General features: G+C 43.0%; 2 protein-coding genes across 4 annotated transcripts; one reads left to right on the plus strand and one right to left on the minus strand.

Moving 5' to 3' along the window:
- The first annotated feature begins 641 nt into the window (after positions 1 to 641).
- On the plus strand, positions 642 to 9,770 carry EPB42 (erythrocyte membrane protein band 4.2). The gene is made up of 13 exons (XM_031590346.2): positions 642 to 1,393; positions 2,047 to 2,232; positions 2,918 to 3,151; positions 3,628 to 3,746; positions 4,212 to 4,334; positions 4,738 to 4,915; positions 5,285 to 5,423; positions 5,763 to 5,866; positions 6,146 to 6,388; positions 7,160 to 7,474; positions 7,749 to 7,906; positions 8,336 to 8,469; positions 9,103 to 9,770. Exons 1-13 carry the CDS (start codon positions 1,384 to 1,386, stop codon positions 9,251 to 9,253), a joined length of 2,094 nt encoding a protein of 697 aa, XP_031446206.2. The 5' UTR covers positions 642 to 1,383; the 3' UTR covers positions 9,254 to 9,770.
- A 13-nt stretch (positions 9,771 to 9,783) lies between these two features.
- On the minus strand, positions 9,784 to 16,659 carry CCNDBP1 (cyclin D1 binding protein 1). 3 transcript variants are annotated; one of them, XM_090152422.1, is made up of 12 exons: positions 16,415 to 16,659; positions 16,261 to 16,320; positions 15,653 to 15,732; positions 14,902 to 14,983; positions 14,405 to 14,501; positions 13,319 to 13,392; positions 12,936 to 13,012; positions 12,223 to 12,476; positions 11,635 to 11,695; positions 10,581 to 10,627; positions 10,381 to 10,450; positions 10,100 to 10,196 (listed from the first exon to the last, which is right to left on the minus strand). In XM_090152422.1, exons 1-11 carry the CDS (start codon positions 16,479 to 16,481, stop codon positions 10,417 to 10,419), a joined length of 933 nt encoding a protein of 310 aa, XP_090008548.1. In that variant the 5' UTR covers positions 16,482 to 16,659; the 3' UTR covers positions 10,100 to 10,196; positions 10,381 to 10,416. The 3 variants fall into 3 exon arrangements, with proteins under 3 accessions (XP_031446218.2, XP_090008548.1, XP_090008547.1); XM_031590358.2 differs by lacking the exon at positions 10,381 to 10,450 and having other exon boundaries at positions 9,784 to 10,196; XM_090152421.1 differs by lacking the exon at positions 10,100 to 10,196 and having other exon boundaries at positions 10,203 to 10,450.
- Between the last annotated feature and the right edge of the window lie 93 nt (positions 16,660 to 16,752).

Below are 16,752 nucleotides of genomic sequence, written 5' to 3' on the forward strand. Positions count from 1 at the left end.
GTCCTGGACAGCTTCTTCAGCCTGGCCCTGCTTCAGATGGGAAGGTTGGACAACATGACCTCCAGAGGTCCCCTTCCAACAACAATCAGTCTGGAATTCTGTGAATGTACATTTATATGTTATGTAGAAATATATGTATATAACAATCACTATATTTACAGCACAGCCTCAATTATATATTATTGTATATAATACATGATATACGTGCACAATATATTATATTGTATTTAATATACATAGAATTGAGGTGATCCTGCAAGTAAGAGATTTTGTATTTTTCTTGCTTAAATGCATCAGATAAGCTACTGTAAAGTTTAATACACAAATAATAAGAAAATTGGAAAGCTCACTGGACTATATTTAGCAGCAGCTATTGAGTATAAATCCAAATCTCATTCTGGAATGACTGCAGCTACTTCCAAACGCATCACTGCATTTTTAAGAGTTGGGTCCCTTTCTCTCATTGTACGTGTCTACACTAATCTCTGCTTGCTATTTTATGTTTCTGTCATTCAGTATCAGCATATTCCCCTACAACTTCTCCAAAGCTGCCACCTTCATCTTTATTACTCAGAATAACTGAGCACACTTTGCCACCTTTTTCTTGGTTTCCCAAATTATTCATGAACCTGTAGAAGATCATGGACTTCTGCAAACCACTGGCGACTCGTTCCTCTGTGAAAAGTTTATTATTGCTGTCTTACTTTCTGTCTTTTGAGCATTTATCAATACAGTGACCTCCCTTCCTTCCATCTTATAGCAACTTTCTCATGTATTTAGTCCAAGCCTTCGGTGTGATGTTTTTGAATAATCTGCATTACACTGCAGAAATTCTACTTTTCACAGTTTTTGCTTTTAGCAAGTTTCCTCATTTAACTGGCTTCATATTTTTAAATTAGGCACAAGTGCACTGGCCATACTGACTTTCTGTTTACTCACTGAAGGGTTTAGGATCTAAGTACCTTACAGTCACTGGTAGAGAGCAGCTATTCTTCAAGGCTAACACTTAAAAGTGCATTCTGTTCATAGTTGAGGGCCAAGTTAAAATTTGCATTTCCTATTCTGGGGTCTGTAACACACAGTTCTTTGAAGAAGAGGTTTTTAAAGGCTTCACATCGATTGTGGAATTTAACCTTATCCATACCAAAGAAAAGTCACCTTTTCAACTCTAACATGGCCTGACAGATAAGAGCCCTCAACTTCTGCACAGCAGGCCAGCAAGATAAGCTGAAGGAGAAGGGACAACATCACGACACACCCTTTATAAAGAAACTAAGCAAACAACTTTGCAAGTAGATTATTTTTAAAGAAAGCTGAAGGAAGGAGACATCACCCACCAGATCAAGTGGAGCTGAAGACTGCCACCGTACAAGGGAAGGAGCCATGGGCCAAGGTAAGTAATAACCAGCTCTGCTAGACCCAAGCATTTGCCATTTGTCTGCCAGGAGAAAAAATAGTCCCTGACCCAAGACAGTGTTCATTAGGCCAGAAGAGACAAGATGAGCTTTCTTGGCTTCAATTCTGAGTAGCCAAGAAAGTGGTACAAAGTCTAAGGGAGTTATCCTTAATGTAGGGGTGAGAGAGACTGAGGTAAACCAAACTGCAGAGTTGAAGCAGAGAGATGACTAAGTGTTTTAGCCACTTGAGGAAGGAGAGGCGATACCTTGCCTCATGTGCACAACTTCCATCATGTATCCACAAGGAGTGGAGCTGCTTTGAGTCCCATTAGTGTCCTTGAGCACACACTGAGATTCCAACTGCAGTCACAGTGAACGCTCAGGTGTGTTCCACGTCTATTGCTGGGCAGAAAGAGCTTTGCAAAGCCATTTTGCTCACTTAACATTGCTAAGGCATAAGCAAAAGCTGCTCGTTAGCCACCTGAGACAAGACAACACCAGCTCACAGTGAAGGTCCTGACAGTTACTGGTCAGGAACTTTCAAAGGCAGGGGCACCATCTGAGTGGAGAAGCAAATAGGTGCCTTAGGATGAGGCCCAGGGCCAGAGTGTAAGCAGCTCACTATCTCAACCTCATTTTATCTTCCCAGGTCTGAGTGTCAAAAAACATGATCTTAAGATCATAATGAACAACAGTAATCACCACACAGAAGAAATCAGCATTGAAAGGCTTATAGTGAGGCGGGGGCAGCCTTTCATTATCACAGTGAGCTTCTCATCTCCACTACACAACTACCTGAAGCATCTGAAAAGGACCTTCCTCTCTGTACAGACAGGTAACATTACCAAACCTTTTAAAGCTCTTGTCCAACAGCCACATGAAGAACAGTGCTGGTAGGCATATCCAGAGCTGGTAGGCATCGCCAGAGCTGGACAGGTTTAGAAGTCAGGCACACAGTTTATCTAAACCAGAGTAGAGCCTCCTGCTGCTGGGACTGCAAGGTCAGAGCTAAACCTTTTTCTAGAAAAGAGGTTGTAGCACAATAACCAATGCAAGTTCACTGCGCTATGATTTGCAAGTACACACTCTTTCTTGTGGCTTTTGGGTTAGGTATGTTTAAACTAACCCTGCTGCAGATGTTTTCTGTTCCAGACTGTTTTCCAGTGACAGCCCCAAGAAAAGCAGGACCATTCGGTCCCAGCTTGCTTTACATGCTCTATATTTGATCATGTGGCTGTGACTTTTGTCACAAGACACAGTATCCCAGAAGCTGCATTCTGTTTCTAGTTTCTATACTGTATGAAATACACATTCCACTTTCAAACAAGGTGGCCTTAGTCCACTACTAACCTCAAAAAGATATATAACCTTTAAGATAGAAGCATTAAGGTAAGCACTAAGCTAAAGGGTTAAGACTCTCCTACATGGAAAGAGAGCTATGGCTCCAGACCTAGACATGGTAGCTAAAATCTGCAGTGGATGGCTTGCATACAAGTCTGGAAAATGTATCTCTTTTGCAGCAGGACCACAGCGCTCTAAAGCAGATAGAACCCAGGTTAAGTTTCCCATCTCCAGCCTGGGAGACCAGAAGCAGTGGAGTGCAAAACTAGAAGAACAGGACCCATATTCCTGGACCATCTCTGTGAACACACCTGCCAATGCTCCCATTGGCCAGTATGATCTGTTTTTACATGCCTCCAAGGCTTACCGTCTCCTGGGAAAATTCATCCTTCTCTTTAACCCTTGGTGTCGAGGTAAGTCGTCTAAAACAAAAAGGCAGACTGGGATCAGTCACTTCATAAAACCAGCTTTGAGCTCTGTCACTGTATCACCAGAGAGGATGAGGTGGATTCTACCCAGTAATTCTGTCTGCTCCTGCCCTGCGCTTCAAGCAGTGCTAGCTGTACAAAACCCTGACATGGCCTTCCTCAGCACTCCTGCCCTGTTCCTTGAGCACTCTGCTGTCAGAACCACTGATCATTGATTTTTCTTAGAAATAGGAAAGTCAACAGACACCAGAGTAAAAGAGCTACTTAGTGCAACAGCTTACTTCTGTGGGATCTTTTGAAGTTCCTCCACTCAAAGAGAAGTTGCAGTGAAATTCCTCTCTGCCCTATTTTCCCAGGACAGTACGCCCCAGATCACATAAGTGTAATATAGTCTGCTGATGCAGGGGTGTCTGAAACCATCTGAATGCTTCCCTCCTGATGCTTTTTTTCCTGTCAACTAGATGATGAAGTGTTTTTGCCTAATGAGGCGCAGCGGCAGGAGTACATTTTAAATCAAGATGGCGTCATTTACTGGGGGACTGAAAATGAAATCCTGGCCCAGCCCTGGGACTTCGGACAGGTAAGAGGTGAAATGTCTGTGCTTTCTTACAACCGGTAGAGAAAGAGTGTCTGTTTCCTGTATGTACAGAATGCTATTCATTTCCAGTACTTCGAGGCTTTGAAGAAAGTACTTGTTATCTGTACTCACTGTTTTTCTTAGGAATGTACAGAACAGCCTGTATGAAGTCACATAACCCAATTTACATAATTATAGCTAATTTCCTGGCCTGTTCTCTATGTATAAAAACCCTGAATTTCCCTCAGTTCAAGAGATGCAGTATGATACTAATGCAGTTCCCATCTTATTTCAATAAAAGTTGCACAGCTCCTCCTCCTTCCAATCTCTGCCCAGAGCTCTCCTCCAGAGCCCACTTAAAGACTATTAGAAGAAAGGGAGCAAGCATCTGCAGTTACAACCCCTTGCAGGGATTTCAGAAAATAAAGTGTTCAGGCCACAATTCCTGAGCTGCTGTTCTTATTGCAGTTTGATGTAGGTATTCTGGACATCTGCTTCAGGCTGCTAGACACAGGTGAAGGCTACCAACAAGACAAGGATCAGATGCAGCGCAAGAACCCCATTTACATCTGCCGCACAGTTGCTGCCATGGTAAGGAGAGAAGCCAGCAGCTCAGACCCCAGCAGCTTAGAATTGAATACGGACAAGAAGCTAGTATAATCTCACTTCCCATTTTTGGAAAACTACTCACCAAAGAGTAAGTTTGCCCAGGGCTGTTCCAAGCAACATCTCCTACCTATTTCCAGCATTTACTGATATTCCAGCAATAGGCAGCCAGTGCTGCAGGAGTTTCTTAGTAGCAGTAACGCACTTACTAGGTAACTCCCAGAGGAGATTTGCAAATCATCTTCTGCCCAGTTGTGACCTTCATGCTTTTCACAAAAAATTATTATGGTTTCAGCTGCCTTGGGAGTAGCTTCATCAAACAGGATACGGTTTACCTATTATGGAGATTTAATTCCTTAATCCACCTTTGTCTCCTCCTTCCCTGAAGATGAACTGCAATCTGTCTGGAAGAATCCTGACAGAATCTGGGACCAGAGAATGCTATGATGGGACACCTCCTTCCAAGTGGCTGGGCAGCAGCTCCATCCTCCAACAGTGGGTTACACTGCAGAACCAACCTGTTCGCTATGGGCAGTGCTGGGTGTTTGCTGCAGTCATGTGCTCAGGTACAGTTGTCATTTAAAGACTTGCATGTTGATCGAGCCCTTGCTTGGTTTGGGAATCTTCTAGCATATACCTGGAATCTTTGTTAAGCCAAGAATCCAGTAACATAACTTTTCATCTCTAGGTTTGAGGCAGATCCTCAGTTTCCTCGTCAACATTCAGCACTGCTAGCTTTGGGCTAAAAGAGTGTCAGTACACACCATTCACTGAATGCACCGATGTTAACTTACTTCCTGAATGCCTCTTGCCATTTCCTGAGACTAGGCCCACCACCACTCCAATAAGTTTCATACCAAAAAAGGCTCTACATATAACAGCAGGGACACTTTAGGGCAGGATGCATTACTGATACACAGCTCTTTCTTTCACAGTTCTGAGATGCCTGGGAATTCCCACCAGGGTTGTCACAGGCTTCACATGGGCTCACAACACTAACAGCAACCCAAATGTGAACGAGTATTATGATGAAGATGGGATACTGCTTACACCTGACAAAAGTGCCCGTGTCTGGTAAGGAAATAAGGCTGGGCCCGAGGAAAAGTTTGAGACAATATCTGGGTCTAGGATGTGACAGAGCGGAAAAAGGAAAAGAGCTGCAGGGAAGTTTGTAAGATATAGAACAGCAAAGATCCAGTCTATATGATTTGTTCTTGAGAAATTCCAGCAACCCAAAATTTTTCCCCACAAAGGATAGCCCATCCTACCTGGAGAACCTCCACTTACATCAAAAACTATGGTCACTGCTGTGCTGGGCTCTTCTAAAGCATTAATTAGCTGTGCTTTGGCTAAAAGTATCCTGTATCACAGGGCTCAGTGCCTTGTTACAAACACATGCTGTGCCTCTCACAGGACTTATCACGTTTGGAATGAATGCTGGATGGCTCGAACAGACTTGTTACCAGAGTACAGCGGATGGCAGGCACTGGATGCCACCTGCCAGAAGAAAAGCAAAGGTAAAATATTAAAGAGAAAGATGGAGAAAGGGGGAGCAAATAAAGCAGTTGGATCCCTCCCTCATCTTCCACTGCGGGGATGCATGAAGGGAAGGAGACACACTGAGGGCTGTATGCTCTAAATCATCACTGACCTGTTTGGTTTGTGCAGCTTGTAGAGCTCTAAAAGATCCATCACAGCATGACACTTAACATACCACTCCCTGTATATGTTTACACTAAGCATGGGTCTAGCTGGTAAAGCACCTGATTCTTAATTGGGCTATGTTTTCTCTTCAGGCCCTTCATTTTGTGGGCCAGCTCCTGTTCAGGCCATTAAGGAGGGGGACATGGAAGTGGATTATGATGTCTGCTACTTCTTTGCTGCCATGAATGCCAAGTGCAAGGTCTGGATACACAAGGCAGATGACATCTTCAAGCCAGCTTTCATCTGGACAAAGTATACTGGCAACAACATCAGCACCAAGAGCGTGGGCAGTGAACGCTGTGAGGATATCACACACAACTACAAATATCCTGAAGGTACAAGGTGGACAAATGTTTGAGCACATTCCCTGACCACGTTACAAGTGAAGGGTAAATGACTATAGAGCAGAGCCATACCAGAACAGCAGGGACATCCACTTCTCACTACTTCACCTTCCTGAATGGGGCAACAACATCTGACTTTGGCTGTCTACAGAGCCAAAGTACGGGTCATATCCCAGTTTCGTCCTGCTTAATTACTAGCTCACTAGGACAGGCACTCTCCTGTCTGAAAAAACCTCCTTTCCTGACTTCTGTTACCTGCACATTAATCTCCCATTACCCTTATATCATATTTCATAGTCCAGCTTTCTGTGAAGGGCTGCTGTGCTCCCAGACATTGTCTAAATCCATCCCTCAAATAGCAGCTCTTCAGAATCTATTACTGTGTTCTGTTTATCTGACGCAGCCCTACCATCTCATCTTTTTCTATGGCATGCTGCCTCTTGGTTGCAGTCCATCACAAGACAACTCCCTAGCTACTACTCCTAGTAACACTCCCTAGCTACAGTTACAAAATCTTTTCTTACTCTGACATTTATTAGCACCAAAGTGCTCAAAAACTATGAGAAATCTTTGCAGACACATCCAGTTTCCTCGCAGCTGAAATTCTTGGTCTGCTTCAACCAAAGCACGAGATATTTCTCTCTGCTGTAAGAAACACTTGTCTCCAATACAGTTGGGATAATTCCACTCTTTCTGCATGTAGTGCTTTACAACTACTAAACAAGAAAGAATATTAAAATGCGCTTTTCTTTTTGGCAACAGGCTCTCTTCAAGAAAAAAAAGTACTTGACAAAGTCTACAGAAAGATGAAGACACTTCAGGCAATCAGCAGCAGGAGAGAGATTATCTCTGTTCCTCCTGCCCTTGAAGAGCAAGTTATCCTTTTTATCCACCTGCAGTCCAAGAGTCCTCTGATACTGGGACAAGATATTCCACTTTCCATTGAAGTGTTTAACTACAGTGGTAGAGAAAAGGCTACACACCTGGTACTTGGAGTCCAGTCTCTACATTATAATGGTGTTCCCGTTATGCAACTTTGGAAGGAAGAGTTTAATTTTATCATCAGAAACAATGAAGGTAAGAGCTCTGCTAAGGCTGGAGAAGTGCATCCAGTCCTCTCACTTCAGAAAAATGCACTTAGCTGTAAGTAAGTAATATTGGTTGGAAAGCCAATTGTAGGCAATCCAAACAAATCACCTTGGAGGGAAAGAGGAAAATAACTGCAGCATGTTAGGTGGATCACTTTCACTCAGACTTTTAAATGTAGTTTTCAGTGCACTGTTGGGCAGTGCAGGTTAAGCACATAACATCAGTTGCATTGTTATCTGTATTTCACCACTCTATATTCCAGTTAAAACCCTCCAAGTCTTTGTGCCTTACTCGTGGTATGGAAAAGAGCTGGGACAGAACCGTCTGCTTAGGCTGACTGCCACGCTGAGAGATGAGGACTCCTACATGTACTTTGCACAAGAAGAGATAAGCATCTGTGATCCGCCTCTGACTATTGAGGTTAGATTGGTCTTCATTCTGTTACTGCAGTGGTGAGAAAAGTTTTTGTAGTTATGATTAGCAGAAACATTCTGCTACATTGAGTGGCTTTCCTCATACTGTCTTCTTTCAAAGCACTAAAATAAGAGTTTGTGAAAAGTGAGTTGTACTGCACTGTTGTATACAGTATTTCTCCCATTTTTACCTTGTATATGTACAAGAATAAATAAATTCAGGTAACCCCTGACACAGTCATAAATCCACAAGTCAGAAGATATAGAAGAAAGCTACAGAAGAATACTGCAGTGGTGAAGAAAGTTGGACTTTGCGTCTTCTGGCAACTGGCAGCTCAGGCTGAGACCTCTGGCAACCAAAATCAATTCTCTCTCTTTAATCACAGAAGTTTGTCTTTCCTCCTCTGAGTTTCAGCTCACTGCTTTCTTTCAACAGTTTCCAGAAAACGTGGTACTGTACCAGCCATCCACTGTGAAGGTCAGCCTCCTGAATCCTCTCACTGAACCCCTGGAGAAGTGTGTGATAATGGTTGGAGGGCGAGGGCTCATTTACAGACAAAGAAAGTACAGGTGAGCGCAAACTGAGCAGTTAAATGGAAAAACAAACACAACACAAGCCAGAGAAATCTTTGCCCTGGAAAAGCTGTCCACCAGAATAAACAGGCAGCATCATGGTAGGAAGAGATCACTACAGCTGAAAGCCCCAGGCATTCCCTTACTTAGGGATAATACATAAGATTTTTACACTTTTAAAAGAGAGCAGACAGATAACTTTCAACAGGCCTTCCCTTCCTCTGCTGAAGAACCAAGCAAACCTGATTTAGTCAAGTTATCCAAACTTCAGTCACCACTTTTTCTATAGACTCTCCTATTTAGGTTTTTTTTTTTTTTTTTTTTTTTTTGGCATCATAGAATCATAGAATGGCCTGGGTTGAAAAGGACCACAATGATCATCTAGATGCAACCTCCCTGCCATGGGCAGGCTCACCAAGCACCAGACCAGGCTGCCCAGAGCCATATCCAGCCTGGCTTTGAATGCATCCAGGAATGGGGCATCCACAACCTCCTTGGGCAACCCGTTCCAGTGCCACCCCCTGAGAGAAAAACTTCCTCACATTCATGCCTCACAAATGCATCTCCTGGGGCCAGGAACTAGAAATACAAAGAGGTGTATTTTCTATATAATGCCTTCTTACCTTTCAGGCTGGGTTCTGTGCAACCTAACAGCACTCAAGACTTGCATATCTCATTCACCCCTACTGAAGCAGGGCCAAGAAGACTCACTGCACATCTTACATGCCTTCAAATCCAGAACCTGAAGAGCTACAAAAGTATCAACGTTGCAGCTGCATGATGTCCAATTTAGAACAGATTCTGCTATCCTATTTACAAGAGTGGTCATGATCTGTGCCCTAACCTTTGTTGAGCATTGATATTAAAAATTTAAATAAAATCATATTTATAATCCCATCTATCAACTATATCCACTCTCGGGTCCAGGAAGCTGAACTTTATTGTGAAAAAGATTGGCAATGTTCTCAAGCAGATACCAGGTTTCTGTGTGCATTCCAGCTGAACACACTAGTGCTTAGTCATTCTTTCACTCCTGTGGCAAAAAAAACCCCACACTGTAGAACTTTAAAGTGACAGATGTAGCACTCCTCTAGAGAAATATTCTTATCTCCTACAGATTCTTTAAGTTGGTAATACAGTAGTATTTTTTACCTCTTTCTTACGGAATAAAGAGAGGAATAGCATTCACTCTTTCCTAAGGTTAGACAGAATACAGCATTTTTTTTTTTAACACTTCCTTTGGCTGACTGCAAGAGAATGGAGATTCTTTTCTTCCGCATACATTCTCTGCCACATGAAAACAGATGCAGCTAACAACGCAAATCTAGCAATATTTTATTGTTCACTGAACCCCACAGTAGCTGTATAATGTCTGAGAAACAGTACATATTCACAGCATTAAAATGAAGCACTATACCATCCCAAGAGTCCAAGCAAAACAACATCTTCTGCAACTGCAAAGAGGGATTTTCTGGGCAAGTTTTGCCAGGCAGCAGTAAAGTTCCCTCTTAAAAACACTGTCCTCATAATTCTCCCTGTAGCTGAAGAATGGCCAGATTCACTGGAAAAGCATATATCAGAGCTAGTGGCAGTAACACATGTGGACACAGAAGAGCTAAAGTTCACCCTGTGTGAAGTTCTTGATTTTGTCCATGTTGTGATCTACTGCACCTGTTAGAAACTGCACCCAGCTTTCTTCTGATGGTGGACATACATGGCTTGTCCTGCAAAAGTGGAGGAAATTCATTAGGAAAGCCTCCTGGGGGTTTTTATATTTATGTATCCAAAAATCCCCCCAGCACATTGGTATTGTGAAGTGCTGAATTACTACGGTGTTAGAACAGGACTTATGTAGCCCCACTGTGTTTGAGCAAGGAAGAACCCATGTCCTTATCTCTAGTTTCAAACCTTGACACATACGTCCGTCTTCAGCAGTAACCTCTTTCATTCCTGCCATCCTCTTCCTATTGCGCTGTGTCTGGGTAACATCAGAATTACTCCAGTATGACAGCATTTGCTGTCTAGAACTGAATCATCTTTGACAGGAAGTAGAGATATTAACCTTCACAGCAGTGAACACATGCTCATAAATTGTAACTCATACTCACTTTGTAATCTCTAAGACTTTCTGTAATACTGAGGCCAATTTAGCAGCCTACAAAGAAAGAAAAGGGAAATAAGTAAGCTAAACATACAAAAAAAAAAAAAAAAAAGGGAGGGGAGCCCAGCATTAACTGGAAAGAAATGGGAGATAATGACAGGACAGACATAGCCAAGAATAAGTAAAACTGCCAAAAACTCCAATGCAAAAGGAAGTCACCTAACACTGGCATGGTGGGATTATCTCCAAATCTGTCACTGTCTGGGACAGGTAAAAATAAAGATGTTTTTAATGTATATTTTAAAATGCTTGTTGGTTTTTTTTTCTTTAAAAAGATAGAACTATTAGAACAAAAAAGCACGAAGTTTTAAGTGACTGAATGTAATGCAAGTTGACAGTAGGCAATACACCATAAGCAAAAAAAATTTCAAGCCACTCGTGAATGTATGAACCAGAATTTTTCAGGTATAAGGTATATACTTATCTAGGTTGGAAGGGACCCTTGGAAGACACCTGAGTGCAACCTCCTGCTCAAACCAAGGCAAATCTAAGAGTTTAGTCAGCTTGCTCAGAGCTTCAACCCCCAGAGATTTTGAGTATCTCCAAAGATGGAGATTCCAGTGCCTTTCTGAGCAACTTCTTTCACTTAACAAGTGAAGCACATTCTCAACGATACTCTGAGAATTTTTAATTTATTTCTTGAATGAAGATCACATTATTTGAGCAAATCTAAACTACCCAGAGACAAAAGTAGATGTGCACTACACTGGCAGCCCTAGACCTCACTTTCCTGAGTAACATCATTGGATATCTCTATGGCTCATAGTTTAGAAAACACACAAGAGAAGACATCATCTTCCCCAAAATAAAGATGAAGAATACACTTCCACCTGAAGGTATCTAAGTGTACAAGACAAACAAAAGAGACTCTTCATCCATAAGAACTTATTACTGAGACAGTAATAAATCCTCTTTCTGAAAGACATAATTCCCCAAATTCAATTTCCTCCCCTTCTTTACAGCCAAGTGAGTAGATCCACATGCAGGCTGCAAAAACTTACATTGAGTCGCACGGCCAGATGGTTCATAGGTGGGTACATGCTCAGTGCCAGCTCATCAACGCTAGAATAGAAGAGAGGCGTGCAATGGAAGAAAACCCCAGCTGCACAATCCACAGATCCTGGTCAAGTCTTACATCCACCCTCAGTGCAAGTCAACTATGGCATGACAAGGCGACAGCATTGGTTATACCCATGGAATACTTTACAACACCTTCTCAGGCATCTGTGTGCAACTTCCACCTTACTTCTAGTCATAGTCACAACTCCACTCTAAACAGTAGCACATGTTCCTTTCCTGACACGCAAAACTCTCAACAGCCTATGATATAACAGTCTTCATATTTGTTTCCACCACCTGGCCACAGCTTAAGTATCAGAAAGGTTTTTCCAGTCCATTTTCAAGACGTCAAGTAAAACAGGGACTACTCTGAAGCACAAAGAAGCATTTCAGCTGCCAGATTCTGTTAATTCCAGTAAGAAAAGGTAATAAATGACTCCAGTTCAGTAGAGCAAACTGCAAGAACCCGGCAGATAGTCCCATTCTTACATCAACCTAAAACCACAGACACAGTTTAGGAGGTGGCTTACCTTGGACTGATCTCATTAGCAATGTCTGCAAGGTCATCCAGCTGAGCAATCTGCTCTGGAGAGTCAGCTTTCCCATAAGCCTTCACTACACTCAGGACCTTCTTTAGGCAAGCTTTAGAAGCCTTCATTAATCCCATGCAGGAACCAAGCAGCTTCCGGTCAGCTTCTGACCAATAGGTATCTCTGTTACCCCGAAAGCCAAGCTCCTCATCTTCTATGATATCACTGTAGGGGTCTCGTTCTTCCACCAGAGCCTGAGAACACAGATGCATTGAAAACCTATAGCCTAACATCCATTCCAACAATATCCAGGAGGATAAGTAAAACATGGTCTAAAAAAATCACACAAATAATTTATGGAGGAACCTCTCTTCAACCAGCATCTCTGCTGCCAGGCTCTGTTCACTCCAGTAAGGCTAGTTTTTCTTAATCCAATCACAGACTCCTGTTCAATATGGCAAACTGCAAGAACCTGGCAAACAGTCCCATTCTCACACCAACCTAAAACCACAAACACAGTTTAGAACATAGCTTCCATAAAGCTCTACGTAAGCTAAACCAGATCCAGGTTTAAAAACCTCAGTAAGATACAGGCATATGATAATACTCTTGCTCATACTAGAACCAATCTAGATCAAAGCCTGTATATTAAACAATCGTTTTCTTTCAGAGAAATCACTGCAGGTTCCTCAGCAACTCAGGGGTTTCCTTACATTTTCCATCTCTTCCACAGCATCTTTGACCACACCTAGAAATGCAGACAGAGCTGACACAACTGCTGCCTGGTTATCTGCAAAAGGAAAAGTAAAGAAAACTGTAACACTGCAGTGATTCAAATCAGCTTGCATCAACATTCACCTATGTTTGCAACCCTTAGATTTTGAGATCACAGGATCAAATTTTTTGCAAAGCTCAGAGCTGTACTGTATTGCTTTACAAATAATCAGAGCAGACTTTCACACTTCAGAGAATAGTAGGGTTCTGAGGAATGAGTAAGCCACCCACCACTGTACTACCTAAAATGCCCCTCTCAAGCATTACCAGTATTTTGAAATCACACATCCTAGTTCCATTCGTCTACATACACAGTACTCACCTCGTGGCAGGCTGGACACTTGCTCACATGCCTCCCACACACCACCAGTTGATATAAGCTGCTCCTGAGATGAGCTGAAACAAAACAGAGGCTCTCAAAGTTAGGGTAACACTATACCCTGCTAGGTTGTTTTACTTTTGTGCACACTGAAAGGGGCTCAGCTGAGAAAATGGCAAACTAGCTTCAGAACCACACAAAGCACAAGATGCTTTAATAAATCCTACTGAGTTTAGTTACTAGTTGGGACAAGAAGCAGGAGTTTCTTACAAAGACTTCTCAAGTTCCTTAGATGTTATTTTTTAACTTTCAGTATTTATCCAAATCAGTAAAGACAGCTGATCTCTGCCTAGAGAGAATCGAGTTAATCAGTAAATACAGAGGCTGCAAAATATTTCCCCTGTGGTCCACTAACTAGCTACAGAGAGTCATACAATCACCATCACAATTCACTTCACAAGCAAGAATTGCCAAACAGTATAAATAGTATCAAGCACCATCATGGAAATCCCACTTCCAGCATTTTTCCTTGCCATAGACAGGATGAAAAATCTCTTCTCTACCTAGGCAAATGCACTTGAAGAATGCTAGAAGTGAGACCCAGCTCTTCCTTACCATAGAAGATGCTTTTACCAGCGGTCTCTCACTAGGTCCTACTCATGCTACATCACAGCTGTGTTGCAGCCACATTTGTCCCTGGTGTTGATTCTCTACTTGATTCCGACCTGAATCCAGACCTGTTGTCTTGATTTATGGCTTGACCTCAGACCCAACTAATTACAACGGACTAGCTGGGCAACCACTGGATGGTGTGTGATGCCAAGTACTCTTTCCAAAGCCAATTCTTATTTTGTTGGCCTAACTTTACAGTTTGACACTGTTGCTACAGGCTTGACAGATGTCAACACCAGCACTGTTCTGTTCAATCAGATATTGGAGAACAGGTCCCTTGTCGGTGAGTCGCTGCCTTTACCTGCCTGATAACAATGCTCAGTTCCTGCCTTCCCACTTCCCTTATGAGTGCAGTCTATACTTGCTGCTCCTTAGTGAGTATACTTGCAACTTTTCTTCTTGCTGAAAAAGTACTACCTCCCCAATGGAGAAATGAGAATTGTTTCTGTGAGCTGGATCATTCCCTCCAATACTTCAGTAGTAGCATCTCGTACCATCTTTCGAAGTGTAGTACCTGGTTGAGAAACAGCAAGTATGTTGCTAAAAAGGAAGAAACTAACAGAGATGAATAGACAGACTTGCAAAAACACACAGTATAAATAAAGTGAGAGAAACAATATATATTGCCTAAATTCTAAAGTTCTAAAAAGACTTTAGACAGAGATTTCAACACTTTATAAACATGAACGCTTGATAAACTATACCACTTCCTACACTATCATTTGTTCATAGATGGAAATCACCAAAAGTAAATTGTCAAGTTCATTCACAATCATGCTGCAAGTCTATAGAATAGCTGACAAGACATTGCCGACGTTAACTTGTTTTCCTATATAGACCAAATCTATTGTGCTGTGAAATACCAGGTTTCTTTACATAGTGGTGAAAGAACTGTCCTGCTATCACTCTCTCACCTTGGCCCTTGGGGAGCCAGTAGTACACTGTGGCAACTGCAAGAATGGCATTTTGGACATCTTCACTCAGCTTTCGACAGTTCTGAAAATGGGTAGGCAGAAGGATTAACTAGGCACATCACATGGCTACACTGCATTTAGAAAGTCTCAAAAGAAATCACTTAAATCTACGTTATTTGTAAGAAAAAGGAGGCATAGTCATGATCACAATAATGGAGAAACAAACAACAAGAAGAAACAGTATGTTTCTATGAAGCCTACAAGCACAGTAGAGAATAATTTGCTAGAGCTGCAAGCTCCCTGTATGTGTCAGGAGTTGATATATGCTCTATGACCACCACACCCTGGTTCAAGGGAGGCAAAGAGAGGAAGAAATAGCTTAATTATTCTCAAATCAAGGTGCTTATTAGATCCTTCCTCAAACACATAGTGTTAATATTCTCTTAATTAACAGAAAACTTAACACCATTCATTGTTAAGAGAAAAGATCTGCCCAGTATCTCACTTCCATCAGCAATCAATTATAGAAGCTTAAGGAAAAAGATCTAAGAAGACATCTCCTAACTTACATAAATTACTTTTCCAGGCAATTCTTGAATTTGATTAATATGCATTAAAAAAAAAATAACAATTCACATGAATGTCCCTTTTTTATGCTGAACCCAGTAACTTTTAGTTAAATGAATTGGGAGATACCTCAAACTTGTCACACAGACAGCAATTTCCTGCTCTGTGGGACGTTTTTACTAACCTCTGCAGAAGGCAGCGGAGGCCTCGAGAATGCTAGACTAAGCTTTGTAGCTTCCTGTGATGCTTCCTTGAATGCCTGACCTAGACAGAATATCATGGGAAAAAGAAATTAGAAATTCTCTCAGGTAAATGCCAGTAGAATGGCGTAAGTAGATTAGCAGTGTCTTCTCAGCCACAACTATTTCTTCTTTCCAAGCATGAAAAAAACATGAACTAAACTGCACTGCAAAAGAAAATTTCCCTGGAGCTTTTGAGCCACACGCACTGCATGTGTAAGGCATGTGTTTAGCTGGTACTGACATCCACACCCACATCCATCTGCTCCAGCATACCTTCACTAGAACGTTCCATAAGGCTTTAAGAGATCAAATGTTTTAAAAACATAGTTGTAAAAACTGCTTCATATTCTTTACTACCTTGCAACACCAGCGGGACTAAAGCTGGGGGGGAGTACTAATCCCCGGCTGAAGACCCGTTTGCCAGGGATCCCCCACCTGCAGCTCACAGCCGTGCTGCGGACCAGTCCAGCCGCGGCCCAACGCCTCCACCCCACCCGGCGGCCAGGCCCAGCACAGTACCCTTGGTGCCAGCCCGCTCCCCGGCCCGTACCTAGCGCGTCCCAGAAGCGCGGAGGCTCGAACGGCTCGCGGCCTTCGCCCGGTTCACCCTCTGTAAATGCAGACAAAAGGTCTCAGCCTACGGAAAGCCGGCCCAACCTCAGGCCCAACGTCCGTCTCTGCCCCCGCCCGGCCCCGACCCCCACCTCTGACCCGTGCCAGCACCGCACGCAGCGAGCCGCACAGCTCCTGCAGCAGCTCCCGTGCCTCCATGCCTGCGGGAGCACCCCGCGCGCTCCGGCACGGCTGGACGTCAGCCGCAGCACAGCACACCAACTTCCGGCACGGCAGCCCGTCGGCTGCAGTACGTCACATCCGCTTCCGCACGGCAGCCCGTCGGCTGCAGTACGCCATATCCGCTTCCGGCAGAGCGTCCCCATCGGCTGCAGTACGTCACACCAACTTCCGGTACGACTGCCTATCGGCTGCGGTACGCCGCATCCGCTTCCGGAGAACTGTGCAGAAGAAGCGGCTCCGCCCCTTT

The sequence above is a fragment of the Phasianus colchicus genome, chromosome 17, assembly GCF_987193195.1.
Source record: "Phasianus colchicus chromosome 17, bPhaCol1.hap1.1, whole genome shotgun sequence".
NCBI lineage: Eukaryota > Metazoa > Chordata > Aves > Galliformes > Phasianidae > Phasianus > Phasianus colchicus.